Source organism: Callithrix jacchus, chromosome 1 (genome assembly GCF_049354715.1).
Source record: "Callithrix jacchus isolate 240 chromosome 1, calJac240_pri, whole genome shotgun sequence".
Taxonomy (NCBI): domain Eukaryota; kingdom Metazoa; phylum Chordata; class Mammalia; order Primates; family Cebidae; genus Callithrix; species Callithrix jacchus.
The window spans coordinates 80,564,135-80,590,832 of record NC_133502.1 but is presented as its reverse complement, the minus strand read 5'-3'; the positions used below and the strand labels follow the sequence as shown (position 1 = coordinate 80,590,832).

Below are 26,698 nucleotides of genomic sequence, written 5' to 3'. Positions count from 1 at the left end.
TGAAGAACTGATCCCGTTCACATTACGTAATGCCCCTCTTTACCGCGAATAACTTTCCTTGCTCTAAGTCTGCTCTGTCTAAAATAATATAGTTACTCCCACTTTCTTTGATTAGCATTAGCATGGTATACCTTTTCCCATTCCTTAACTTTTAATTGATAAGTATCTTTATATATATTTAAAGTTTCTTGTAGACAACTGCTGTGGTTTGAATGTGGTCTGTTCCTGCCAAAACTCGTGTTGAAATTTGATACCCAACATCACAGTGTTGGGAAGTACAGCCTAGTGTGAGGTAGGTATTTGGGTCATAGGAGTAGATCCTTCATAATTAGATTAACACCCTTCTCTGGGTGTGTTCTTGCTTGTATGGGAATAGATTCGTTTCCTTGAGAGTGGGTTGCTGAAGACTCTGGCTTCCTTAGTTTCTCTCTCTTGCTTCTCCTCCTGACATGTGACCTCTTTGTACATGTCCACTTTCTGCCATGAGTTGAAGCAGTCTGAGTTCCCCAACAGATATGGCTGACCAATCTTGAACCCTCCAGTCATCATAATCATGGGCTAAATACCTGAATATGAGAATACTGAGTACCAGACTACTGAAGCCCAGGCTCAGGCATTTTGTTATAACAACACAAAATTAACTAAGACAACAACATAGAGTTGAGTCTTGCTTTTTATCCCATTTTGACAATCTTTTTCTTTTTCTTTTTTTGAGACAGACTCTCACTCTGTTGCCTAGGCTGGAGTGTACTGACACAATCTCGCTCACTACAAACTCTGCCTCCCAGGTTCAAGTGGGAAGACAGGGTTTTACCATGTTGCCAGCCTGGTCAGGTACTCCTGACCTCAAATGATCCACCCATCTCAGCCTCCCAAAGTGCTGGGATTACAGGCATGAGCCACCGCTCCAGGCTGACGATCTTTTGTATCCGTTTCTTTCTCTAAGGTCATTATTGCCCCCAATCTCATTCTTGATTTTAGTATTTACACCGTTGATGTTTAAAGTGATCACTGATATATTTGAATTAATTTCTGCCATTTGTTACCGTTTTCTGTCGTTGCCCTTATTCTTTGTTTCTACTTTTATTTTCCACTTTTTCACCTTTTGTGGTTTTAATTGGGCATTTCGTATGTGTCTTAGTCCATTTGAGCATAAAAACAAAATAGACTGGCTTATAAACACCAGAAGTTTGTTTTTAGCATTTCTAGAGGATGCGAAATCCAAAATCAAAGTGCCTGCAGACCTGGCCCACTTCTTGGTGCATAGAAAATCATCTTTCCACTACAACTTCAGATGGTGGAAGGGAAGAGCTAGTTCTCTAGGTTGTTTTTTGTTTGTTTGTTTTAAAATAAGGGCACTTTTCTTATTATGACAGCTCTGACCTCATAACCTAATCACCACCTAAAGGCTCCACTTTGTAATCCCAGCACTTCTGGGGTTAGAATATTAACATAGGATTTTTTTTTTTGGTGCCACCACGCTCAGCTAATTTTTTATATTTTTAGTGGAGATGGGGTTTCACCGTGTTAACTAGTATGGTCTCAACCTCCTGACCTTGTGATCCACCCACCTTGGCCTCCCAAAGTGCTGGGATTACAAGTGTGAGTCACCATACCCAGTCTCAACATATGAATTTTGAGGAAACACATTTAGACTCCTAGCATTCCACTCGTGCTTCCCCCAAATTCATGTCTATGTCACAAGCAAAACACATTAATTCCATCCCAATAGCCCCCAACGTCTTAAAACATTCCAGCACCAACTCCAAAATCTCAAGTTCAGAGTTTCATCTAAATCAGACATAGGTGAGACTGAAAGTATGATTCATTCTGAGGCAAACTGCTCTCTAGCCGTGAACAACCATGTTCTGTGCTTCCAAAATACAATGGTGGGATGGGCATAGAATACACATTTGCATTTTAAAAGGGAGAAACAGGAAAGAATAAAACAGTGACTGGTCCCAAGTCTGAAACCCAACAGAGGAAACAACATGAAATCTTAAGGCTTGAGAATAATCACTGGCTCAATGTTCTGCCCTCCAGGCTCACTAGGGTGATAGTGTCACCTTCAGGACACAAAGTGGTAGCAGCCCTGCCCTGTGGCTGTGGGTGGCCCTGCCCCTGAGGCAGCCATGTACCTGGGCCTTGCTCCTGCCTCCACAGTAGCTCCGTGCCTGGATCATGCATCCAAGGCTCCCCTTGGAAGCCACCAGTGGAAACCACCACTAGTGGCTCTACTGGTCTGCAGTCATGGGGGCAATCCTGCCCCTATGGCTCCACAGGACATGGGCCTAGTGGGGGCCCTCTGTAGTGGCCCTTCCCCTGCAGTGGTTCTCTGCCTCAGCCCCATGCCTCTCTTGGGGCATCCTTTTAATTCTGGGGGAAGGCAGCCATGCCCCCACATCTTTGCACTCAGGGTCTGTGATGGGATGGGTAGCTCTGATGAACTCAGAAATGCCTTTGGGGTCATTCTTCCATTGCCTTGGAAAATAGGTCCTGGATTCTGTTTATAGATGGCAGACCAATCTTTCTCTTAATAACACTTGGCCTTCACTGAGATTGGTCCATACTAATCACTTAACCAAAGAGTTACTTGGCCAGATCTTTTCCTCCTGAACAAGGGTTTTCATTCTTCCAATATGCATAGGTTGAGTTTTCCAAATTTTTGAGTTCTGCTTCCCTTTTGATCATCAATTCTAAATTATCTTTCTTCCCCCATTTTACTACAAACAATTCAAAGGAACCAGGCTGCCCTTCAACACTTTGTTCAGAAATAGCTCCAGCTAAAGATTCAATCACTCACAGAGCTACCTGCTGCAAAACACTAGAACACAAACACAATTCAGGGAAGTTCTCTGCTGCTTCATAACAAAGATGGCCTTTCTTACTGTTTCCAATAACAGGTTCTTCACTTCTGACAGTTCTCTGTATCTGTGAGTCTTCCCAATTTTTGGTGCGGTGATTTGGTCTATGAGCTTACTTCTCTGAAGGATTTTCAAAAAGTTGCTTTTTCTGTTTGTTTAGCTTTTCCCTTGTTGTTAGGATGAAGTGATGAATTCTGAGCACCTTACATACCAGGCTAGAAACTGAAATTCCTGTTGGAAGACTTCTGATGACCAAGTCAGTCTTTTGTTATATGCCTATCACTTATTTCCTTTCGAGTCAGTTTTGGGAGTCTGTGTGATTCTAGTTATTTGCCATTTCATCAAGTTTATGTATGATTTTTAGCATTGTTCTATTTTCTCATAACCCTTTTTCTTTCTGTAAGGTCATTATTGTGTCCACTCTCATTCCTGATTTAATAATTTGATCATCTGTTTTTTTTGAACAGTCAAGATAAAAGTTTGCCATTGGCTGTTTATCTTTTTAAGGAAACAACTTGTGGATTTGTTGGTTTTCTCTTTCTATTCATTTATATCCACTCAAATCTTTACTAGTTCCTACCCTCTGCTTGCTTTGAGTTTAGATGATCCAATGTTGTTGCTATGTAACTGTTCATTGTACTCTTGTACTCCTTAATATTTCCGTAAAATCAGTAGTAATGTCACAATTTCATTTTTTATTTTAGTAACTTTTTTCTTGGTCTACCTAAAAGGTTTGTCATTTTTACTTATCTTTTCAAAGAAATAACTCGTGGTTTTGTTGATTTTTGCCATTTCCTCCCCATTCCATATTTCATTTATTGCTGCTGTAATCTTTACTATTTCCTTCTGACTGTTTGCTTTGGGCTTAGTGTCTCTTTTTCTAGTTTCTAAGGTTGGGAGGTTAGGTTATTGATTTCAGATCTCTTTTCCTTTTGTATTGTATCTTTTTTGACTCATTGTTTATTAGGAGGTATGTTGTTTTCTTTCCACATATTCGTAAATTTTCCAAATTTCATTGTTATTTCTAACTTTATTTCACTGTCACAGAGAATATAACTTGTATTACTCCAATCTTCTTACACTTATTGAGACTTCTTTTGTGCCTTAAAATAGGTTCTAGATTGGAGAATGTTATATATGCATTTAGTATGTATTGTTTGGAATGCTCTGTAGATGTCTATTAGGTCTAGCTGTTTTATAGTCCTGTTCAAGTATTCTGTTTCCTTTCTGATCTTGTCTCATTTTTCTAGCTATTATTAAAAGTGGGGTACTGAAATTCCCACCCACCATTGTTTAGCTATTTCTCCCTTTAATTTTGGGAAGTTTTGCTTCATATATTTTGGGGTTCCTGGTTGGTGCATACATATTAATGGTGGTTGTATCTTCCTGGTAAACTGACACTCATCATTATATGATGTCCTTCTTTGCCTTTCATGAAAATTTTTTGCCTTAAAGTCTATCTGGTCCAACATTAGCATAGCCACCTGTGCTCTCCTTTGGGATATCTTTTCCAACCTTTACTCTTGTTTGTGTCTTTGAATCTAAAACGAGACACCTCTAAACACATAGTTGGATCATGGTGTGCTAAATCAATGCAGTGTGTTATGAAAATCAATCAAAGCTCCAAGTGTCTATTGTATACTTCCATTTATAAGTACAGAAAGAGGCAAAAGTGACCTGCATTGACAGAGTCAGTGAGTTAGCTCTGGGAGAAGTGGATGCAGAAAACATCAGGACTTCTGCGGGCTGTCCTCATTCGCCTCTCCTCTGAATGCTGGCTACACGGTGTGACAGTATTCAGTTTGCAAAAATCCAGTCAGCCAGTGGACACTTTTATTTGTATATGTATGTGTGCTATATTTCACAAAAACTGAAGAAACAAACCTGATGTGGGATGTCTGTTCTCCTGAGAGGTTCTGTGGGAAGAAGGCAGGCGAGTGACTCACCAGGAGTAGCAGATACCCTATTAACTTGTGCTGATGAAGGATAAATACTCCCCAAAAAGTATACCTAAGGGCAGCAGTGGGGGTGGGGAACTTTGGAGTTACTAGTTACATAGCTGTGTTCACTGTGTGCAAATTTGGCCTGTATCTAGGATGTGCACAGTTTCCTGGATGCAAATGACACTCTGCTAATAAGATGACTTAAAATTATATTCCCCATAGGACAAAGACCTAGATCCATGATCTTGTGTCCAAAGCATTGGTGATGATGAGGACAGTAAGAACCATATTAGCACCAATCATCAATTGAGTACCTGGAGCATGCTGGTACCAAGGGCTTGGTGAAGCTTCATAACCACCTATAGAAGAGGCACTGTTGTCCCCAGATAGGGAAGCTGAGGCTCAGAGAGCTAAGGTAGCCAGCTACCAAATGGTGGTGATTCAATCATCAGCCCAGTTCTCAAGCCCATGCTGCTGTTTCCAGCTCTAGTAATCAGCCAGGAAGCAGGGGTGAAACTACTGCAGGGAGACAGAAAGATGCAGAGGAAATGGAGACCACTCTCTCCCAGAGGGAAGGCTGAGTAGAAGGCCTTTCGGCATGGACTGTCCCCTTCTGCAAGCTCCTGAGACCCCACCCACTCAGGAAGCTGTCACTCCATCCTTGAAACTGAAGACTGTATTCACGGACCCAGAAGATGAGGGTAGGAGGCGAGAGCAGACTCGGTTTCTGGATGCCCGTGTCAATGAAATACACCACCAGGCAGAAGTGAGCCAGGCCATGCACAGGTGTGGGAGTGGAAGGCACAGACACTGTCCCTGGAAAGGGGCCTGCCTAGCAGGGCCCTGACACCTTACCACCTCCCTCCTCAAGGGTCTTCTAGATTAGTTGAGGGCTCTCTTCTCAAACTTTTCCAGGAGTTGGACAACTGCCTCTTTTACTGCATGAGAAAGAACGGTTTAAACAGAAAGACATCCTAACAGCTGCTACTAAAGCAGAATAGTATCATTAAAGGCTGGAGGTTCTGCAGTGACAGTGAAACTAGGAAAGGTGGCATGGCAGTGGGACTCTCAGATGGCAGGGTCCTGGGGAAGTGAGACCCTAGCCTCGGATGGCTTTCCAGAGGGAAGCCCTACATAATGAAGCCACACAGGCCTGACTGCGGCTATCAGATGCGGGGGTGGCAGGAGCATGTCCTGGTACTTACTGTCCCCTTCACTAGACACTGTCCTACTTTTCTCACACCCACAAGCAATCATATGAATGTGCCCAGTGTATATCTGGACATATTCCTAAAGAAAAATGTGATTCCTGGGTTCAGAAAGCAAGAGTTTGGACCACAAAGGATTCTATGTCATCTGAATCCCTACCTCCTTATCAGGATAGCACAGGCTAATCCTAGTTTTAGTCTATATATACATAGTGTGTTCTTATTACCACGCTGCTGGGTCTTCACACCTGATGCTGCAGGGGGTCCTAGGGGAGCCTCCTCAGAAGACCTTCGAGGAAGACAGAGGCGTAAGGCGTCAGGGCTCTGGGGGATAGGCCCCTTTCCCTTTCCAGGGGGACACTCTCTGTGCCCTCCACTTCCACACATGTGTGTGGCCTGGCTCATTTCTGCCTAGTGGTGTATTTGATTGGCACAGGCACCCAGACACTAAGTCTACCCTTTTCCTACCTTCATCTGCTGGGTCCTTCTCCTGAAGGTGAGCCCCCAGGCTGCTTCCAGCTCCCACCACCAGTGTTACCTGATAGACTGGCTTTGTTGTTGTTGTTTGAGGCAGTGGAATTATTGTGCCTTGCTTAAACCACAGTTATCTGGAGCAGGGAGTCAGAACAACCACAGTGAACAAACATGTGCTTTGTCTTTTTATTATTCTTTATTGGTCCTACCAATGTGACTCTTTACCCAGGCCCACTGTTCCTATGCGCACTGGCTTTGTCGACATTCACATCATATGTCTGTCCTGAAAATCTCAATTAATTTCTCCCTCTTATTCTTTTCCATGCTGTTCCTCATTTTCTCAGAAACTAAAGGCATTTGATTATTACTATTTTTTTGTTTGGGTCTGTATAAAGGTTCCTTGGCAGGAGAACATGCATATGACTTTAAAATAAAGACCAACATTCTGACACTAAGGTAATGCACAGAAAAAATACAGTACTCAGACATCATTGCAAATAAATACCCCATACAGATGAAGTTATCTCAAATGTAACAATATTTCTTCTGAATCAACACTGTAACGGAAGGTAAAAATAGGAGTCCCTACAACTAGGAATAAGAAATGCTTATTCCAGGAAACAGAATTCTTTTATTTTTCTCATTTATATTATTATAATTTTTCCTTTTTTGGAGGAGGAAGGACAGTTTTTCTTCCTCCAAGAGTACCAATTTGACCATTCCCACAACCTCACTCAGCAAACAAAACAGGATGTAGACCTGGTTTGCTAAGGAGTTTTAATGAGTTCTGTTTCCTGAAATTAACAGTGATTAGTTACACCAAGCAAGAGAAGATACAATGTCTCGCTTTCACATTTGCAAAGAATACTATGGCTAACCCTTGTCCCCTGCTGCGCATGCCAACAGAGCGTAGGCCCTCCTGACACCCTCAGCTCTTCACAAACGTGGCGTTCATACAGCTTGCTCAGCTTGTCCCAAAAGGTCCATTTGGTTCCCAAAGCACACTCAACGTTTTGTGTTTGCTTTCATTTTCTAAGCCCCTGAATTTGCAAGTAAAGAATCACTGACTAACAGAATTTTGCACAATGACTGTTTTCTTTCCCTCAATGAAGATGCCCAGGTCCGGGTGTGAGGAGCGCCTGCCTCACCTGCTGTCCACGCTGGCCTTCAGCGTGCCCACTAGCTCTTCCCTGCTCGCTTTCAAGAATGATCTGCGCTGGGACACCTCCCTTAACTGATGAAGGCACTACTGGCAATGATTACTAACAAAAAGGTGTTGAAAGAGAACACCCTAAAAATCGACGACTGTAGAATTTTCTAAGTGTACCACAATTTGGCACAACAACCAGAGTAACAAAACAATTCCAATTTGGAATTTTATTGGTACAGTTGTATAAAATTCTGTTAATCAGTCATGCTTCACAATGTCCTAAAACCCAGAAAATTCTGGAATTTGTAGGTAATACTACTCATTCAATAATTTATCTTTTTTTTTCAAGTGCCTATTACTGTTTTACAGAGCAAAGGTCAAGTTTTCTTCTTGTTACATTGAACTATTCCTAAGAATAATAATAATACAATATGAAAAACCCCAGAATCTGAATACCCTGGATTTCTTAATGAACATGGCATTTAAAATCTGTAATTTCAAACATGAACCACAATGCCGTATGATCTAAAGGCTGCTGAACCAAAGCGTGGATGCACTTTGCAGAGCTCCTCGCTGGGTCAAAGCCCCCATCTCCGAGTCTAAAGCTACACGCTACGGAGCACACAGCTCTGCCTCGTGCTGACACCAGCCCAACACGGTAGGAGCTGAGGCAGACAGCTATAGGACCACAAGCATAGACCACGGCACCTGTGACCGTCTCTACGCGAGGAATTAAGGAAGCAAATATAATATCAAAAGTGCACAGGTTGATCGGATTAAAAAAAGAACATGTGTAACAAGGAGCCCGCGTGGTGGGTGTTTCCAGCAGGCTCCTGGCAAGCCTGGCAGCCGGGGAAGAAGGGTCTTCGGCCCATACAGAGGCCTTTCCACGCAGCAGCTCGCGGCATGCTCAACATTAAAGCTTTTTTTACTCCCATTAAAAACTCGGGGAATGCTATTTTGAAAAGAATTGCAGTGGCATATCCAAAAAGTTTCTAAGTGGGCTTTTAGGTTGCCCTTCCTTCCTCCTTGTGGGTCACGAGAGGGAAGGGGAGGGGGCTGCAGTGTGACAGGGCCGGGTGGCCAAGTCCTCCTGGCAGCTACTCTACAGCTGAAAACAGGAAAAAAGATAGCGTTAGAAAGCGGTCAACTGTCGCTTCCTGTTTATCTGACAACCAAAGCTCTCCACGTGCTGGGAGGCCATGAGCACGTTAGTTGGCAGAAAAGAAGACCTGCATGTGTTAGGGGGCACCCAGTGGCTTGAGAGTCCGCAAAGCCCCTTAGGAGTATGGAGAGAAGCTGTGTGCCAGGCTCGCAAGGAGAGGGCAAAGCGCGTGCAGGGTGGGCATGCTGGCAGCCATCCCACTGCCAGTCCTGCTGGGGAAAGGGGATCTGGGCCCAGGATGAACACGCAGGGGACATACATGGACCTGTCCTGGAGTCTGGAGGGAACCAAGACATATTCGGCACCAAAGGGAAGACCACGCAAGGCAGACAGCTGTGGGAGGGGGCAACATGGTCTCTCACCAGGTTACTCGAATGCCCATTCCGCGTGAGAGACAAGGCAAGCAGCCTGTAGGAGAGAAGACTGCAGCCTCAGGTCCAGCTGGCCCCACAGGGTGATCAGGAGAAAAATACTGAGAAAAGTTCTGCTTCACAATGTGGGAAGGCAGGCGGCCTAATGCCAAAGCTCTGGCGTGGATGGAACCTCTGGAAATGGGAGAGCCCTATGGCTACCTTTCTTCTTTCTCTGTTGCCATTCCCCAAATTGCACTAAATAAAGATACCTACTATCTCCTACCTGTGAATCCTAACAACTGGCCCTGGCCCCATGCAAAGCTTTCCCAGCACAGGGCTGGGCTCTGGCTACAACTCTGGGTGTCCAATCCAGCCAAGTCCCCAGTGGCTCAGACTTCAGGCTAGGGTTTTCAAAGCCCCATGTCTTTAAGACTAAACCCCCTAGGGAAGGCCTGACAACTGGCTGCAGTGGTCAACCCAAGTACAAAAGAACGGGCTCTGCACTGAGGATCAAGGTCTGGCCAGGCACTTGGAAAGCTTTTCTCATGAAAAAAGAATACTTGCGGCCTTGGGCCCTGCTATCTGTCACCTCACAGGCCACTAGACAAGCATGCTGATCTCAGAAATGAGAAACCAAGCTCTGGATTCCTGGGTTATGGTCAGCTGTGTCTGTGCCATGTGAGTCTGGCCAGCAGAATACAGAGGCTCAGGGCCGCTCTTCTCGGGGCTTGGGGAAGACATTCTGCACTTCTGTCCTGAATATGATTTGCAGTGAGGTACTGCATAAATCACAATGTAATCCTTTCCATGAAACAATGCCAAGTGCAGAGCCATCCTCTGAGGTCACACCTATGATTCAGGCTAGAACCTCCTAAAACTGCTTTCTAGAGCTGACATTAGATACATGCGAGGAACATGCAAGTTTCAACTCAGGTTCTGCCCCTTTTGAGTGCCGAGGGAGCAGGACCAGGATTCCTTCCCTTGGGTTTCCCTAAGAGTGCCCAGGGCTTAGAAGATGCTTTCATCACACATCTGCTCCAAAAATGTGTAGCTCCATCCCCACTTCTGACCCCCACCTAAGAGAGCAGCTGAGGACTGGGTGCTCCTGAGAGTGCTTCAAGGAGAAGCGACACAAAGCTCTCACAAGTGTCCTGCTGATGCACATGCCCCATGGCATCTAGGCTAGAATCCTGCCCTCTGTGCATTAGTCACGTTAAGATTGACCTAGCGCCGCCGTCCCACTGCTGCTGGGTTAGTTGAGGTGAAGCAGATGTTAGCTGCAGCGTGCGGCGCCCCACAGCCCCTAATCACAGTAAATGCTGTGCTTCTCGCTGCAGAACACCTGATTGGCCAGCCCAGTGCCCTCGGCCCTGTCGCTGGCACAGGCACAGGTGTGACTTACGCTCGGGGTGGCTGGCTTGGCCTTCGGAGCAGCTTTGGTACGGCCACGCCGGGTCTGCTCATGGTCCAACTCAAGCAGCTCCAACCGCTGGGTCAGGGCCAGCTTCTGCTGGATGGCCATGCGCAGCAGCGAGTTCAGTGTCTTCTTCTCGTCCTCCGCGGCCGCCAGCTGCCGCTGCATCTCATCCAGCTGTGTGATGTACTCGTCACACCTGTGGGTTCCGAAAGCATGACTGAGGGACAGGCAGAGCCTGAACAGGGGAGGGCTGCGCAGCCCTCTGACAGCCCTGCATCAGAGCCATCCCTCAGTGTGGCCTCTGGGCTGGAGGGCGGGGCTGGGGGAGAATCATTCTGGCTTCTTTTAGCATAAGCTTTGCTCGGACAAGTCCCTGATAAGGGTGAGAGGGAGGCTTGGGCCCAGGCAAGGCAGCCCTATGATATTGGTTTGAGTTTTATAGTTTTTTGGAGGAGGGGCTGTTTTGCTCATTCAGCTGCACGTAGCTCTTACAAAGAGCTTATGCCCCTTAGTAATTGGGCTTCTTCTAGGAGGAGGGGCTCTCCCCACTTCAAAGCCTTGAGGTGGCCTGGGGCATCAAGACATGGAGAAGCCATGGCTTCTAGGGTGTGGATGTAAACCTAAGCAGGACTGGGCTTGTTCCCAAAGTTGATGCTTTGTCAGTCTGTGCTGAGCACTGAGTGGAGCCAAGGAACCACGTGTGTGGACACGTCAACAGCGTCATCCCAAAACCCGGGTGCAGAGTTGTAGGAGGGTGTGGTCTGTCCCTGGACACCCTTCTTCCACATGTCCCATATGGGTGGGGCTTGGTAGGGACACAGAGACACAGGTCGGGTTAAGCCCAGAGGCTCCCAGGGCGGGGGAGCTATTCAGGTACTGAGTGCAACCCCACCCTGCCCACATGTGCCCCACTCTGCCTGTCCCCATCCGCCAGGAGCCAGCCCTGGGATAGCACCCTCTCCAAGGACTCTGCTGCCCACTATTTTGGGGACATATATTGAGCTGTGATCCTTGCAGTTTCAAAATCTTGGCTCCATCTGAAAAGTTAGGTTTTACAATAAAATGAATTTTAAAAGGTAGAGTTTACATGCCAGATGCTAAGAAACTGTGAAATTTTTTCCCAAACCCAAGGAAATCAGGACGCTTCCAGAGAAACCCTGGAACTTTTCCTTGTCTGTACCCCGACCTGGCAGGGCCTACAGGGATGCTGAGAAACTGGGAGTGCCTGGCACCAAGTTTGAGAGAAGCAGCCCCTATGTGCAGTTCCCACCCTGTCCAGCTCAGAGCCTCAGCTTGCTCACCCATAAAAAGGAAACATCTAGGTTATCTGCTGGGCCCATGGTGGGTCTGGCTGTCTGTGCCCCATGCAGGGCTAGCACCATGGTGCCATCCCAACATGACCCAGCAGGTGGCGCTACCCATCTTTGGAAGGTGAAAGACAGGTACCTATCAGAGGGCACCTGGGAAGATGCTGGAACCAGGACCTGCCCCACAGAGGCCACTAAACACCTAGGGAGCCTCCATTCCCAGCCTTGGGGTCTGACTCCCACCCAGGGAGGGGTGTACACCCACCCCTTGAGGTGGCCTGGCGCATCAAGACATGGAGAAGCCACGGCTTCCAGGGTGTGGATGTAAACCTAAGCAGGACTGGGCTTGTTCCCAAAGTCGATGCTTTGTCAGTCTGTGCTGAGCACTGAGTGGAGCCAAGGAACCACGTGTGTGGACACATCAACAGCCTCATCCCAAAACCAGTGGGCAGAGCTGTAGGAGGTCCTGGGGCAGGTCCTGGTTCCAGCATCTTCCCAGGTGCCCCCGACAGGGTCCTCTTTCACCTTCCGAAGATGGATAGCGCCGCCTGCTGGATCATGCTGGGATGGCTCTGGGACAGTAACCCCAGAGCCCATTACTAAGAGCCACCCACAGAGGAGGAAAAAAAAGCTGGCCTCCTCCCAGCCCCAAGGCCCTCTCCCCACCCTCCCTGGATTGGCAGGTGGAGGATGGGAGGTGAGTACCCAGTGGTCACAATGACAGAGAGGCACAGGTCTGTGCACAGAGGTGGGACCCCAACAGTGGACCCCAACAGTGACCTGCTCCAGCCAGGAGGCTAACTAGGCTTCTTCTAGGAGGGGCTCTCCCCACTTCAAGGCCTTGAGGTAGCCTGGGGCATCAAGACATGGAGAAGCCACGTCTCCTAGGGTGTGGATGTAAACCTAAGCAGGACTGGGCTTATTCCCAAGGTCGATGCTTTGTCAGACTGTGCTGAGCACTGAGCGGAGCCAAGAAACCATGTGTTCTGAATCTACAAACCTTAACACACACCTGTGCCTTATGGCCAAGTTCTTGGGAGCAAATACCTCATGACAGAAAAGGCCAGGACTCCTCTGTCACCTGGTGGCCTCAAGTAAGTCCCTGTAAATGTTGGATCTAAGGGGTGGGGGCCCAAGCACTCCTAGCAGCCTCTGAAACTCTGCCACTCTGGCCCATCCACTCCAAGATCTGCTTTCCTCAGCCCTTCTGCCCTCAGTCTCCATATACGCAGAGCAGAGACAAGCCTGGGCCTGCTGGGGTTTCATTCACAGCAAAACGGAACTGGCCCCAAAGAACCAGGTTCCTGGGGGCTGGGCTGGGTGCGACAGGAACAGAAAAAGGATCACACATGCTCTGCTATCCACCTGCCAGGCATGTTCCACGCTCCAGTACCTGCTTGTGTAACCTTGGGGAAAGCTGAGGTGCAGAAGCTGGAGGCCCCCAACCCCATGTGGCCCCCATATCGTCTCACCCTTTCTTGTTACTAAGTTGAGCACCAGTGTGCTAGAGATATGCTAGCAGCCATGCTTCCCCAATCTCGTACCATGCTGGCTCCAATGGAGCTGGGCGCAGCCAACTGAGTAGGCAAGACTGCAGGCCTCCGGGTGAGGCAGTGAGAGGCTGCGGGTGCCAGGGGCAAGTGCAGAGGACAGCTGGCCTCATGGAAGGGGAGGGCCAACAGCAGCATGGTTACCTGGTGGCAAACATGGCGCGCAGCGAGGAGAAGGTGGCCGCGTCCTCCTTGAGGGCCTTGAGCTCGTTGCGCAGCTTCATCATGGTCTCTGTAACCATGGCCTTCTCATTTTCATACTTGCTCTTTAGGTTGGCAAGGGCCACCTCGGCCGTCTGAGGGACAGACATGTAGGGCAGGCAAGTGAAAGGCGGGAAGTCAGCCTAGAGGTGCTCTGGGCGCAGGATGGGGAGCCCTGGTCTGAAGTGGTGGCGGTGCCCGGGAAGAAAGTTCCTGGGAGGCCCCTCCCTCTGACAAACCCTGGGGATAGACTCCAGCAGCTGTGCCATGGGGAGTCCTACTGCTCATTCTGACTGGCAGAGGAGGGACTGCCCCCAAACCTGCCCAAGGGACCCCTACAAAGCCCCACAATCACTCTCCAAATGTAGCTCTCACATGTTTTCCCTCTAGCCTCAGGAAGCACTATGAGGCAGTCACAGTGAGTGAATGGCAGCAGCATTTCTCACTGGCTGAGCAGCTTTGCCAAGGGGCCCTTGCTCCCCACCTGCTTGCTCCACTCTCCCAGGTGGGGACCCTGTGCAGGGGAGGGCCAGTGGCCGAGCTGATATAGAGCGGGCTGTGCCTGATGGTGACACAAGCCTGGGGGGGCTGTGTTGGGGGAGGAAGGAGGCCAAGGGGAAATACCCTTAGGCCAGCAATGGCTGACAAGTGCCCCTGCCACCTGGCGCCTCACCTGCTTGTTGGCCTTGAGCACGGTGCGCAGCGTGGTGATCTGCTCTCGCTTAGTGCTGAGCAGTGACTTCAGCTTGAGGATCTCCTCCATGAGTGCCTCCTTGTCTTTGTCCACAGCGGGGCCCAGCTCCTGTGAGGCAATGCGCTGGCGTGACAGCTCTGTGGTGCGGTCCACGGCTGCCTGCAGGTGCTTGATCTGGTCACGGATGATAGCGATCAGGTTGTAGATATTCATGGGTTCCCGACGTGGGTCACTCAGGGGTGATGGCAGTGAGGAGCCAGGCGAGGGGCTGCTATCCCCGGTCCCACCATCTGCTCGGCCAGTCTCAAGAGCCAGCAGCCCCTTGGGTAAGAGGATGGGTGAGCGGCGGCCACGCCCTTCAGGGCTGGTGCGGCCCCCAGGGCTGGTGCCTGCCCCACCCTGGCCCTCGCGGTAGTAGTCCAGCATGACACGGTTGGGTGTCTCATTGTTACACATGCACACGTGATGGTAGAGATTGGCCAGCTCCTCACTGAAGGTCACCAGTTCATCCTGGGCCACACTCAGGCTGCCCTGCGTCTCGCCGGCAACATCGCTCACCTTCTTCAACTCCTTCTCCAGTCGTGCCAGCAGCTCACGGTCCTGGTGGCTGGCCTTCTCTAGCAGGGAGACCTTCTCTGTGAGCGCCTGGCCCTCAGCCTCGTAGCGGCCCTTCTCCTCAGCATGCTGGGCCTCACGAGCCTCGTGTGTGCTGCGCAGTGCCTTGAGTTGCTCGCGGAGCTCACCAGCCTCAGCCACAGCTACATTGTACTTGCAGGCCAGGATCTCGGGCCCATTGATGTCCACCTCATAGTAGTCGCCGTCCTCATGACTGTCACGGTCCTTCTCATTGTCCAGGGCCGTCTGCCGCTCCTTCCCGGCCTGCAGGCGCCGCAGGGCACTCAGGTTCTCTGTGAGACGGGTCACCTTCTCCTGCTGCTCTGACAGGGATCCCCGCGTGTGCTCCAACTGCTTCTGCGTGTCCTGCAGTGTCGCCAGCAGGCCCGCCTTTTCCCGCTCCATCTGCAAAGGCACAGGCAGCATGACACAATGTCAGTGGCTATGGAACCCGAGAGCTTAGAGGACCCCCCAGGATAGCCCAGCGACATCCTACCCCATGTCAGGGCAGGCTATGAGCCCCAGGTTCCTTGGCCATGCTGTCAGTGAGGTGGACAGAGACACATAGGGTGAGGAAAGGATGGAATTCACACTGGGCTCTCAGAACACTGCCCACCAGTAATGGTGGTCACCCTCAATGCAGGCTCTTTCCCCACCAGTGCTACAGGCGAGCTGGGCTCAGAAGGTGGAGCTTGGGGCTGGCTGGGTGGGTAGTGGGGAATATTAGCACCCTAGCCCTCTGCTCCAGAAGACAGGACTCGGTTGCCTTGGATCAACAGGGATCCATGTCCCAGGAGGTGAGCCCATGCACGACCCTGGCAGGCCCCTCTGACTCCTGGCCTGCGTGCGGGGATCACATGTGGGGCCTGTGTATCATCACTTCACCCTGGCACCACATAGGTAACAGGGAAACAACGTGGATGCCGCAGTGCCAGGAATGCACTTCTCTGGGACTCTGTGTGCTCCTGGAGTTCCATTTACAGTAATGATGCAGAAGTTAAAACCAATGTAAGGAAAACAGAAGCTAACATCAGCAGAGTATCAGGTAAGAACTGCTCAGGGAGCCCTGCAGAGTTAGAGTGGGGACAGCATGCTGAAAGCCCCACTGCCTGCTCACCTGCATCAGCTGCTGCTTCAGCTTCTGGATCTCGGAGATGTTGAGCTCGCTGAGCAGGTCAGAGACGAGGCTGGGGGAGGGTGGTACAAGGCCCTCCTTCTTGGGCGTGGAGGTCTTGTTGTCCAGGGGCAATTTGGCCAGGCTGCCATGCTCAAGGCCGTTGACCAGGGCCTCAGCATCATTGTTGGGCTCAGCAGCGTCGTCACTGAACTTGAGGCCATCCAGCGAGACATGCAGGTGGCTGGTGTAGAAGGAGTCGTTGATGCTCATGTAGTGTGACAGCTCCTTGCGCAGACTGTTCTTCTGCTCGCGCTCCGTCTTCAGCGTCTCCAGCGCCTCCTCCAGCTGCCGCTCCGAGATCTCCTTGAGGCGGATGGCATCCTCCAGCTGGCTGTTGAGGTACTCAGTCTCCTCCTCCAGACGTTTGATCTCATGCTTGAGGCCCTCAAACTCCACCTGGGAAGAGAAGTCAAAACTTATGTCAAGGCAATGTGGAAGCTCCTTTTAGGCCCCATGAATGAAGAAAACACACCAGCACACCAACTCCTGCCACCATGACACAAGGTGAAGTGCCATCCTGGGAAGGGAGGTAGCCTGTCCAGGCCAAGGCCGCTTGCTCTGCTCAGAGATGTGGAGGCTAAGAGGGTTTTCCAGCATTAGATGCAAATGCACAGAAACGCTCAGCCTAGCCCACCTACCACTGGGACCAGCAGACATGGGGAGGGGAATACAAATGTCTGAGGTAGCCCCAAGCCGAGACTCTAAGTGAGGAGATGCACCAAGAACACACCTCCACCCATAGAAAGCTGCCAACCTTCTATTAGATCATTCACAAATATTACCATGTGCATGCTGATTTAAAATGCTATAAAGTTACTTAACATTAACAGTTAACCAAATATCTTAAGATATATAAAAAATACATTTCAATGTGTGCTATGATCATGACTTCTAGACATATTTCAAAATGAAGGAACAGAAATTCCCCTGAAGGCAGAACATCTCAGCCACTAAACCTCCACATGCACATGGCACCCAGACCCAGAGGAGCTCGAAGGTAGATGGGAAAAGCTACATCAAAGTCTTATCTACATGAAATTGTATTCACAGGCAGACAAGGAAAACACAGATAGAAACTGACACCTGGTGTGGAGGCTCAGAGTTTGCGGGCAATTTTTAAAACTATTTATTATTTTTCTGTAATATTTGGGCAAAAAGTAAAAACCAAACCAGTAACAGGAAGTGCTGCGCACATCTCTGTGGGTCTTGGGTCAGAAGGGGCACCCATTACCATATCCAAGGTGTGCTCACAGAGGGAAGGCGTGCACCCTCCAGTCTCAGCACCATGGGGAGGTAAGGAATCCCAGAGAGGGAGGGAGAGTCAGACTCCACTAAGCACCAACCCCGAGGACAGGGTCACCTCAAGCCTCAGTTTCCCTTCTCCTAAAGCCACTGTGCACTGGGCTCTGCCGTCAGCAGCACCAATGACCAAATGGTGCTTACGATGTAAACAATGGCTAAGACTGTTAATGTGCACAAGCTGTCACAGAGGGATCAGTCTGGGAGCTCTGCATAAACCCATGAGCTTCCTCCTCTGGGCATAAATACCACATTCCCTGACAGTGAGACACAGAGGATTTTGGTGGTAGATTTGAGGAAAGCAAGGAAGATATCTATGGCATTTTGGGAGAAGGTTTGGGGTTTCCTGAGAGAGAAGACTTCCATTCCCCACCATGCAGGAATGTGCTCTTGGAGAGAGAAGAGTAGGTTCAGGCCTTGAGTGGCAGCAGAGCCCACGGTAATTTAGTCACACCACAGAGAGAAGGGACCCTCCCCATTTATCTCTGTCACAGGCAGACCCTGCTCTTCTCTGTCAGACAGGGGTCTCTCTGAGACCCCAGCAGAGACAGAGGGGTTCCTGTTCATCCCTGTCACGGACAGAGAGGACCTTCCTCATCCCCATCACAGGCAGAGGCATAGGGATATTGTAGGCCTCATGGTCAGCACTTGATGGGGGAAAGAGTCTGAAAGTCTAGTTTGGGGTTTTCTGCTGAAACCTCTTCATCACCTCTCAGATTTTTGTTTTCATTTTGTTGGCTGGGATACCTCAGCTTGGCCAATGTCAGCAAACACTGTAGCCAGAGTTTCATCTTTTGGAGGGTCTGGGCCCCTTTGAGTATATCCCCTGCCTCCACAGTGGTAAAGCTGACCCTGGGCCTCGGGTGTGTAGAATGAGACAGGAACTCCTTCTGAACAGGGAGAGGGGCTAAGCAAGAGGGCCTTAAGGCCCAGTTAACCCATGTGTCACCCCCACCCCACAGACCCAAGACTTGCCTGGTTCTGTCTGAGCACAGACACTTGCTTCTGCAGGCTGATGTTCTCCTCCTCCAGCTCCGAGTAGTCCTGCAGCAGGCGAGCTTCCCGGAATTTGTACTCCTTGATGTCATCCCGCAGGCGGCCACGCTGGATCTCCACATTCTGGTTGATCTGCAGGCAGAAAGGGAAAGGCAGGTGTGAGCAGCCTCCACAGGGCACGAGGGGGACTCAGTGCAACCAGGCATGGGCCAGCCACAGAGCCAGAACTCAAGAGCCCCGGCTTGCAGGTGCCAGTGTGGGTGCCTGGAGAACAGAAGGAGCCCAGCACAGTGTGCTCAAGTGCACGGCAAACTGCAGAGGTTCCAGAGTAAGATCCCCTCAGCCCTTCACAGCTGGAACCCCTGACAAGTGACTCTGCGTGCTCCAACCCTTGGTTTCTTCATCTTCAAATTAAAAGTTCCTGCCTTCTATTAGTGGACATGTAAACAGTAGTGGGCAGGTGGGCATGTGAATGGTATAGTGCTGTGGCAAACAGCCTGCAGATGCTGAAACTGTTAAACACAGTGTCTACCCCAGAGAAATGCACACATGCCTACACAGAAACCAGTCCATGGATGTTCACAGCAGCAGCGCTCACAAAAGCCAGAAGGTGGAAGCAGCCGAAGGTCCATGGACTGATGAATAAATAAACAAAATGTGGTCTCTCCATACAATGGAATGCTGTTCAGCCACAAGGAATGATGTACTGACACATGCTACATGAGTGACCCATGAAAACATTCTCCTGAGTCAAAGAAGGCCTGTCAGTAGAGGCCATGCATTGTATAATTCCATTTCCATGAGATGTCCAGAACAGGCAAATTCATAGAGACAGAAACTGGGTTAATGGCGGTCAGGTGCTGGAGTAGGGATGGGGAGTGACTGAAATTGGTGTTCTTTTTGGAGCGATGAACTGTTCTAAAATTGTGGACTGATGCACATATATGTGACGATAATAAACACTGAGTTGTATACCTAATGTGGGTGAACTCTATGAGATGTGAATAATCTCAATAAAGCTGTTAAATATTAGTTCGGGCTCTAAGTTGCCCATAAGGAGCCAAGAGATGTCATGGGAGAGGCTAGTGCAGGGCTGGGGAGAACAGGATGCAATCAAGACAGAATTCCTAACTTGCTGCCATGTGCCAGGGACTTGGGCCCCTCAGCCACAGGTTCCCTAGCAACATTCAGGGATGTTTCCTCTTTGTGGTGGGAGCCAGCCTGTACATTATACAATGTTTAGCAGCTCCCTGACCTCTGCCCATCAGACACAGCTGCTTTCTCTATTGTGACAACTGAAAAATCTCTGCAGACACTGCCAATGTGCCCCAGGGGCAAAATCATCCCCTTGACAAACTCACTATCTCCCCACCCCCCCGTACTGTACTCTGCTACCCCAGCTGCTCCACTGAGTATCTGCAAAGGCCTGACTCCCCAGGCCACCACTGCCCCTGCTCCGAAGCCCTCTTGGACTCTTGGCCAGAAGCCCTGTCCATTTTGTGGGCCCCATAGCTTTGTCCACCTCTCACACTGTCCTTTTGGCTTATGCTAGGGTTTCTCCTGGTCATATTTGTGTGCTCACCTGAATAGAACATGCTTTATAGACAAGATCAGAAGATCCCATGCAAGTACACACAAAACAGTCATATTGGGTTAGCAAAATAAAATAGGACATCTCTCCCAAAACAAAGGAAGAAAGGAAGGCAACAGAGACGAGAAGAAAGTCAATGATATACAGCAAGTACTACTGACAAATGCTTATTATTTACAATGAAGATTACATTTAAAACCTACAGTAAATGGACACAGACATATAACCCTCTCATTATAAGTGACTCAAGGAACTGACAGAAAGCTGACAACAAAAGAAAGAGAGATATCATACAGGGAGGAATAGAAGGCCTGATAAAGCCTTGTACCAAAGGAGAAAGCAAGTGAGGTGCATGCTGGGATACAGGGGGAGAAAGCAGCATCAGCACAGCCACCACCAGGGCCAGGTCCCACAGTGGCTACACGGGGAGTGGATGGGGAGTGGGCAGGCTCTCCAGCCTCTCTCCTGCTAGTGAGAGTGCAGCACGCCCGAGCATGCTTAGGGGAGCTGCACAAGCCAAGTCACACCCAATCTCTCTGCACACCAGCTGGGGACCTGGGCACCACTCTGCCAGAAAGGTTTCCCTAATTCCTGCTCTTTTCTTGCTAACTCACAAGCATGTGGCCTGCAGCAGGTGTGCAAACACATGCCACCTGACTCAATGTAGCCACCCAGCCAGCTCCTCAGGCGGAGTGGAAGCTGAGGGGACGGTCTGAGTCCCACCAATTCTTCCAGGCCTGCCAGTCAAAATTAACAAACCTAGAAGGCACTCCAGGCAGTGGGAACAGAAGTGCCAGAAGCTTCCATGTGCCCAGGCAGAGAGATAGTGACATGCCCAACTAAAGACTGAAGCAGAGAGCTTGGCTGGATGCTTCATAGCACTAGGGTCCCCCAGAGGCACACACGAGACTTCTGTTCCTTCGGTAGTGCCCATCTGATTCCTCAAGGCCCTACACCAACCTGGCCCAGGCAAGGTGAACTAGGAGTTCTGTCCTTGCACCACTGCCAAACACAGAACACAGAGGCACACCTAGGTCAAATGCTGGCCTGGCCATACCATATCATGGGTGACGATGGCACCATCTCTGCTGACACTGCAGGACACAAACACTGTGCTTCCATGTCCACACCACTGGGCATAGGCAGCCAGGCTCATCTGGCATTCCACCTAGCACCTCCATCCTGCACATGCCCAATTGCCAAGGGCTCAAACAGGCTGACTGGTTGCCATGGGGTTTAGTTTTCACTCAAGTAAGCCCCTTCTCCCAGTGAGCCTGTCTGATGTCAGCTCAACGGAACACAAAGGACAAGCTCTGCTGTGTGGCCAGGCAGCCCAAATGAAGGAGGTGAGAGCACAGGCCCATAGCTGACCACTAGAATCCCATCTCAGCTCCCCTTCTATGGGATATCCACACCTCAGATTGCTCATCAGCAACCAGGGTGTGACAACTGCCTGCCTCAAGGAGCCACTGTGTAAGGGGTCAGCTGCTGTCTCTACTGTTTCCACCAGACAACCCCAATCCCAGGACACTCTCAACTCTGCCTTGACAGCCTAGGGCAGCCCCTTCACTCTACTCCTTCTTGGGGCAAACATGAAGACAGACCTTGGTGTGTGCATGAGACCTAGCTCTGACTCCAGCCCTCCTGTGACTCTCTGGGCCTCTGATTCCCCATCTGGGAAATGAAACCACATCCCCACCAAAGCCCCATCCAGGCCAGTCCTCAGAAGCTCATCCACCTGCCAGGGGCCCAGACAGGAAAGACACTCTCAGTAGCAGGAGAGAAGCTGGAGAGCTTACCCATATGTAGGGCCCACACATACACAGAAGTTAAAGTCAGGATCTGAGAAACACCTCAACCCCTACCAGCCAGGACACCTTAGGTACATGATAGAACCTTGCAAACCTCTATTTCTTCACATCTGACAAGATATCAGTAAGATCACCAGAAGGACCAGGTCTGAGGCAGTCAGAAATGTCCAACACATGGCAAGTATGTTTGTTACTGTAAAGCTTCACAGGTCCTCACAGTGCGTTGGGTGCAGAGGGGGGACAGACACCTTAACCAGTCGTCACAGGGAAGGAAAATCGGGAAGGGGCTGTTGAGGGTAACAGGGTGGTGGGTCAAAGGATACAATGAAGCCTGTGGTATTGGCAAACGTAACCTTTCTGACCCATGAAGTGTGAGCCTTGGGCAGTGATTGGACACAGCCATGCTGGGGGCCACAGTGGAGCCTGGCACAGTGGCTCAGACCAGCAGAACAGCAAGCAGCAGGAGACAAGAGCTGTGAATAGCTGGGACTGTTGGTGGTGAGACAAGGTCAGTCTAGAGATGCTCCGCTCCAACCAGGTACCCAAGGCAAAGACTTGGGATGGTTCCTATGGCTCTGCAGCAACCTAGGGCAGGGACACAGGCATGGGGGACACAGAGGCCCAGGGACCAAGGTGGGGACCCTCAGGAGAGAGGGGGAAGGCCGAGGGGTGTGCAGGGAGTGTCAGGATTTCCTCTTGAAACACAAACAGGAACCGTAGAAGTCCTCTCTCTCTTCCCCCACGAGACCTGTGCATCTTTAACTTGCTGTGCTCATTTCCAGCCACCAGCCCTACCTGAAGCCAGCAGGGTCACCCAGCCCTCTTTGGCCTCTGCCACCAGAGATAAGCTGCTTGGAAGAGAGAAGGGGCAGAATGTGCTGGGCTGGGGAGACAGCACCTGTACATGCTTTTCAGGAACAGAGGGGCCAGAAAGATGGCAGCTAGGGCAGCCAAGGATACAACTCTCCATTCACACAGCCCTTTCTCCCACTGACCACGGTGCTCCTTGTGGGAGGAAATGAAATCATGTACTGCCGTTCCAGGATCTGAGACTTCCCACCCTGAGTCCAAGCCAAGCTCCTCCCCAGGCCGCTAGGTCCTCGGCAATCTCTGACCCCTCATTCCGGCTGCTGCTGGCCCTGAGGGCAGCATCCTTCAGTACTGGCAAGCTGAGCCAACAGCAGCAGCCCTGATCGCTGCATACTCTCAGGGCCTATGCCCTGCTGACCTCCTCGTAGGATTATCTGCTGCAGAGGGTGGGGTGCCCGTGCCCGGAATGAGGGCCCACAAATGCTCCAACAATGTAGGGTGAAGAAGCTGTGGGACATCCTCTACAAGGGGCTTCAGAGACTACTGGTTTACAAATGGGGAAACTGAGGCCAGGACTAAAGATAGGGCCTTGCCCAGGCCCCAAGGCTCAGTGAAAGGCAAAGCCAGCATCAGCCTATTCCCAACCAAACCATGCTCCACTCCTCCAGCCATTCCCAATGAGAACCTGGGGCAGATCCTCAAGGCCATGGCCAGGAGGACTGCAGCTCACCTGCCGTCTTCCAGTTCCACCTGCAGTCCCCAGGGACCATCCTACCTCTGTCTTGGTGATGGGGCCTCATCCTTCCTCAGAGGGCACTGGCCTCTCTTGCCCCCACGACAGGCGTCTCAGCCCCACTTCTGTCCCTACAGCCCACCACACACAGGCACGGGGGGTATGGTTCTCCCCAACATCTGCCACATGCCTTCTAGGAAAATAAGACTTTGCTCACACTGTGTCCTCAAGTTCCACACACACCAAGGCCCAGCGGAGCTCAATTAAAACATGCCAGTCACAGAGGAAAGACACTCAGGTGCTCGTTCAGCCTCCCTTGAGCTCCTGTTCAAGCCAGTGAGGCTCTCCCCCCACCTGCCCCAGTGGATGGAAACTCCCAGCTCTCCTCCTGCTGCTGCTGCTGCTGCTGCTAGGCTCAAACTTCACAGTCTCCACCTTCCCAAATCCTGCTTTGGCCACATGCTTTCCCTGGGCTCCCCAATCCTTCATGACTCCACGGCCTGAGCATGTGGGGTCCTGTGGCCTTCAGTCCCTTTCAGGGAACAGGAGCCACGGTGGTTCCTCTGGCTTCACGCTCACAAGCTCATGGGTGGACACCACAGTCCCATTTCCACATGCGGAGCCCGTGCACTATCATGGCATGGTGGCCATGGTTACCTAGGACTCCAACAGGCTCTAGTGCCAGGGACCACCCACCCAGACCCTCCCTGTGGGCATTTGTCTGTGCATAAGGGAGGGGTGTGGCAGCTAGAGCTACTGGCAGTGGTCTCCACCCCTAATTCTCAGACACACACATCCCACCTCAAGTCTCCATGGAATATTTGGGGTTTGGGTTCTTATTCACAGTTGGGCACAGCGCAGGTCCTGAGTGACACAAAACATTCCCAGGGTAGGGAGGAGTCCAATGATGAGGAGTGCCCCATGGGACTCAGCCCTTAGCCCCTAGAAGGGGCTAACTGCACCCCTCCCTAACTGACCACCTCTCTGCTCTGGACTTGCTCACAGGACTCGCTTCATTAGTGAGACAGAAGCAAGCCAGATGCAGCGTGAGTGGTGAAGGATGAAACCAGGAAAACAAAACAGACCAGCTGGCTGCAGCTTCCCCAGAGGCCGGCCCAGCCCAGCCACCCGCCAGGCACACGTGCTATGTGACACTGGTGGCACCGTTGCAGCCATAAACTAGGCCCTCACCCCCTCACCTCCTTCAGCTCCTGGGCCACCGAGGCCAGGCGCTCATTCTCCGACTGTGTGTTGGTGAGGACATTGCGCAACTGTTTCAGCTCCGTCTGCAGCTCTAGCACCTTCCGCACGTAGTACTGTTCCTTGGAGGCCGACTCTTGGATCAGGCTCTCCTCCCGGCTCTCTCCATCAGCAGCCACCTTCTTGTGGTTCGTGTGTGCCTGTCCAAAGGCCTGCATCAGGAGACAAGACACTTGTGAGGTGGGCCTCCCAGGGTCACTGAAGGATAGAGACCCAGCTCATAGGTGACATTCATGCTGCAGAATAAAAGCAACAACAACAGGGAGTTTGGGCCTGAAGGGAGGCCCCCTGACCTGGGAGATGTGTCTGTGGCGTGCACTGTGGTGTGCACATATGCAAATGCATCAAGCTGCACCCATGGTTCATCTGCTTCACCAAAATAAGAGCAAGCCTGGTCTCTGAGGAGCAATGTGCGCAGTGGCAAGACAAGTGCTGGAGTCATGGAGCCAGAGTGGGAACGTGTGACAGCAGCTGAGGAGGGAGGGAGCTCCCACAGAGCCCCCACCTCCTCCCCACTCCAGATGGCCCACTGGCCACCACATACGAAAGGCAGAGGGAGTCTAACCATCCTGCTGCCTGACGCTGGCTCATCCTTCACTCCTGGGAGAGACCTGGGCTAGGTGATCAGAGCCCCAGGCCCAAGGAGGACAGTGATGGTAAGAACTAGACTGAGAGGCCAGCACAGTGTACGACCCACTCTGTCTAGTTCCTGACCCAAAGGATCAACATACCAGCATGTTCCAGAGGGGTGAGGAACAAAGCGGGAGCTGCATGTAACAAAAGGAGTGCAGCTCCCTGAGGCTCAGGGAAGAGACCCTCTGGGTGAGACTGACCAGAAAAGGGTGCTCGCCTAGCCTATGACGCCCACTTACCCACACACCCGAGAGTCGGAAGCTGTGCCGTGTCCATACCCAAAAACCCAGGCCAGCCCAGCCTCCTGTCGTGTATACCCCAGGCGAGTGGCCCAGCCTCCAAGTAGGTACCATCCCTTTCCTTCCCTCCCCACTGCCCACCACCCTTGCAAAGCTGGCATGGCAGGATGGGCTTTCAGAGTAGAGGAAAGAGGCCCCCCAGTGTGTCACCCCCAGCAGCCCGTCTCTATGGCCACTCCACCACAGAGCTCTTGGGGGAGATCTTATCTTTTCACAGCACTCCTGGCTCATGGCAGAAAACGAGATCAAGAGAGAGGTGACTAAAAACGGATGACTTTTTTTTTTTCCTAAGAGAGAAAAAGGAGCATTTTCCACTCATTTATTATTTAATATTAAATCTACAAATTCTATCCAAGAAAATAGGGAAAATGTATAAAACCATGAATAAGGATGTTACTGAGAATGACAGTTTCTAATTTCAAGAAATCAAAACAAAAATTACTCATTTTCTCCTGACAGGAGACTGGCAAAAGAAACCAGGGTCTAGTCTGAGCACAGAGTCTCATGGGACCAACAGGGCAATCAAGGGGAAGACAGACTGATCTTACAGCACTGTGAAGACCACAGGATCCTGCCTGGAAGAGTGTTGTGTGTGTGTGACTCATGGTGTTGTGGGGGACATCCCTAAACAAGGCTAAAAGGACAACAAGGCCCAGCAGGGGAACTTCTGCCGGCACTGGGACTGCACATGGGGACCCAGGACTGACATGGACACTCTGCTGCAGATGCACAGACATCCATGGCACCCACATTCCTCAGGGAGCTGAGTCTTGCTCAACACAGCACTCACTCTGGAATACGACAGTTTTTCTTCAAGGTCATCAGGTCAGCTCTGTGATTTCTGCTCTGTTCTTCCTTATCCTAGTCCCAAGGAAGGACCAAATCACAAATCACAATGTCTACACAGCACCTGATCCATCCTGGCTAGCCACCCCAGGCTACAAGAAGGGAAACCAGATATGGAGCTGGCCCAACCGAGGGTCAGCTCAATGTCTGTGTGTGTGTGTGTGCGCGCACGCGCACGCAAAATAATGACAGTGAACCCCTACTTCACCCAAGTGGCAGCCAGGACCCAAGTCCCTCACTGGGTGAGGGGGACTGCAGGCTGCAGAGAGCATGGGCAGCGCCAGACCATCTGGGCCTCCTGA

General features: G+C 50.6%; 1 protein-coding gene across 3 annotated transcripts in view; it reads right to left on the bottom strand.

Moving 5' to 3' along the window:
- Positions 1-6,661: 6,661 nt before the first annotated feature.
- The window catches only part of BICD2 (BICD cargo adaptor 2), a 51,489-nt gene continuing 31,452 nt past the window's right edge, over positions 6,662-26,698 (bottom strand). Inside the window, exons 2-8 of one of the 3 annotated variants that reach the window (XM_035301210.3) lie at positions 24,558-24,770; positions 18,393-18,545; positions 16,059-16,514; positions 14,306-15,346; positions 13,576-13,727; positions 10,560-10,770; positions 6,662-9,212 (exon numbers count right to left, since the gene is read on the bottom strand). In XM_035301210.3, coding sequence (XP_035157101.1) covers positions 9,171-9,212; positions 10,560-10,770; positions 13,576-13,727; positions 14,306-15,346; positions 16,059-16,514; positions 18,393-18,545; positions 24,558-24,770 — 2,268 coding nt within the window. In that variant the 3' untranslated portion in view covers positions 6,662-9,170. Of the gene's footprint in view, positions 9,213-10,319; positions 10,771-13,575; positions 13,728-14,305; positions 15,347-16,058; positions 16,515-18,392; positions 18,546-24,557; positions 24,771-26,698 lie in introns of those variants that run through there. The other 2 variants (XM_017971945.4, XM_035301206.3) reach the window with 2 other exon arrangements.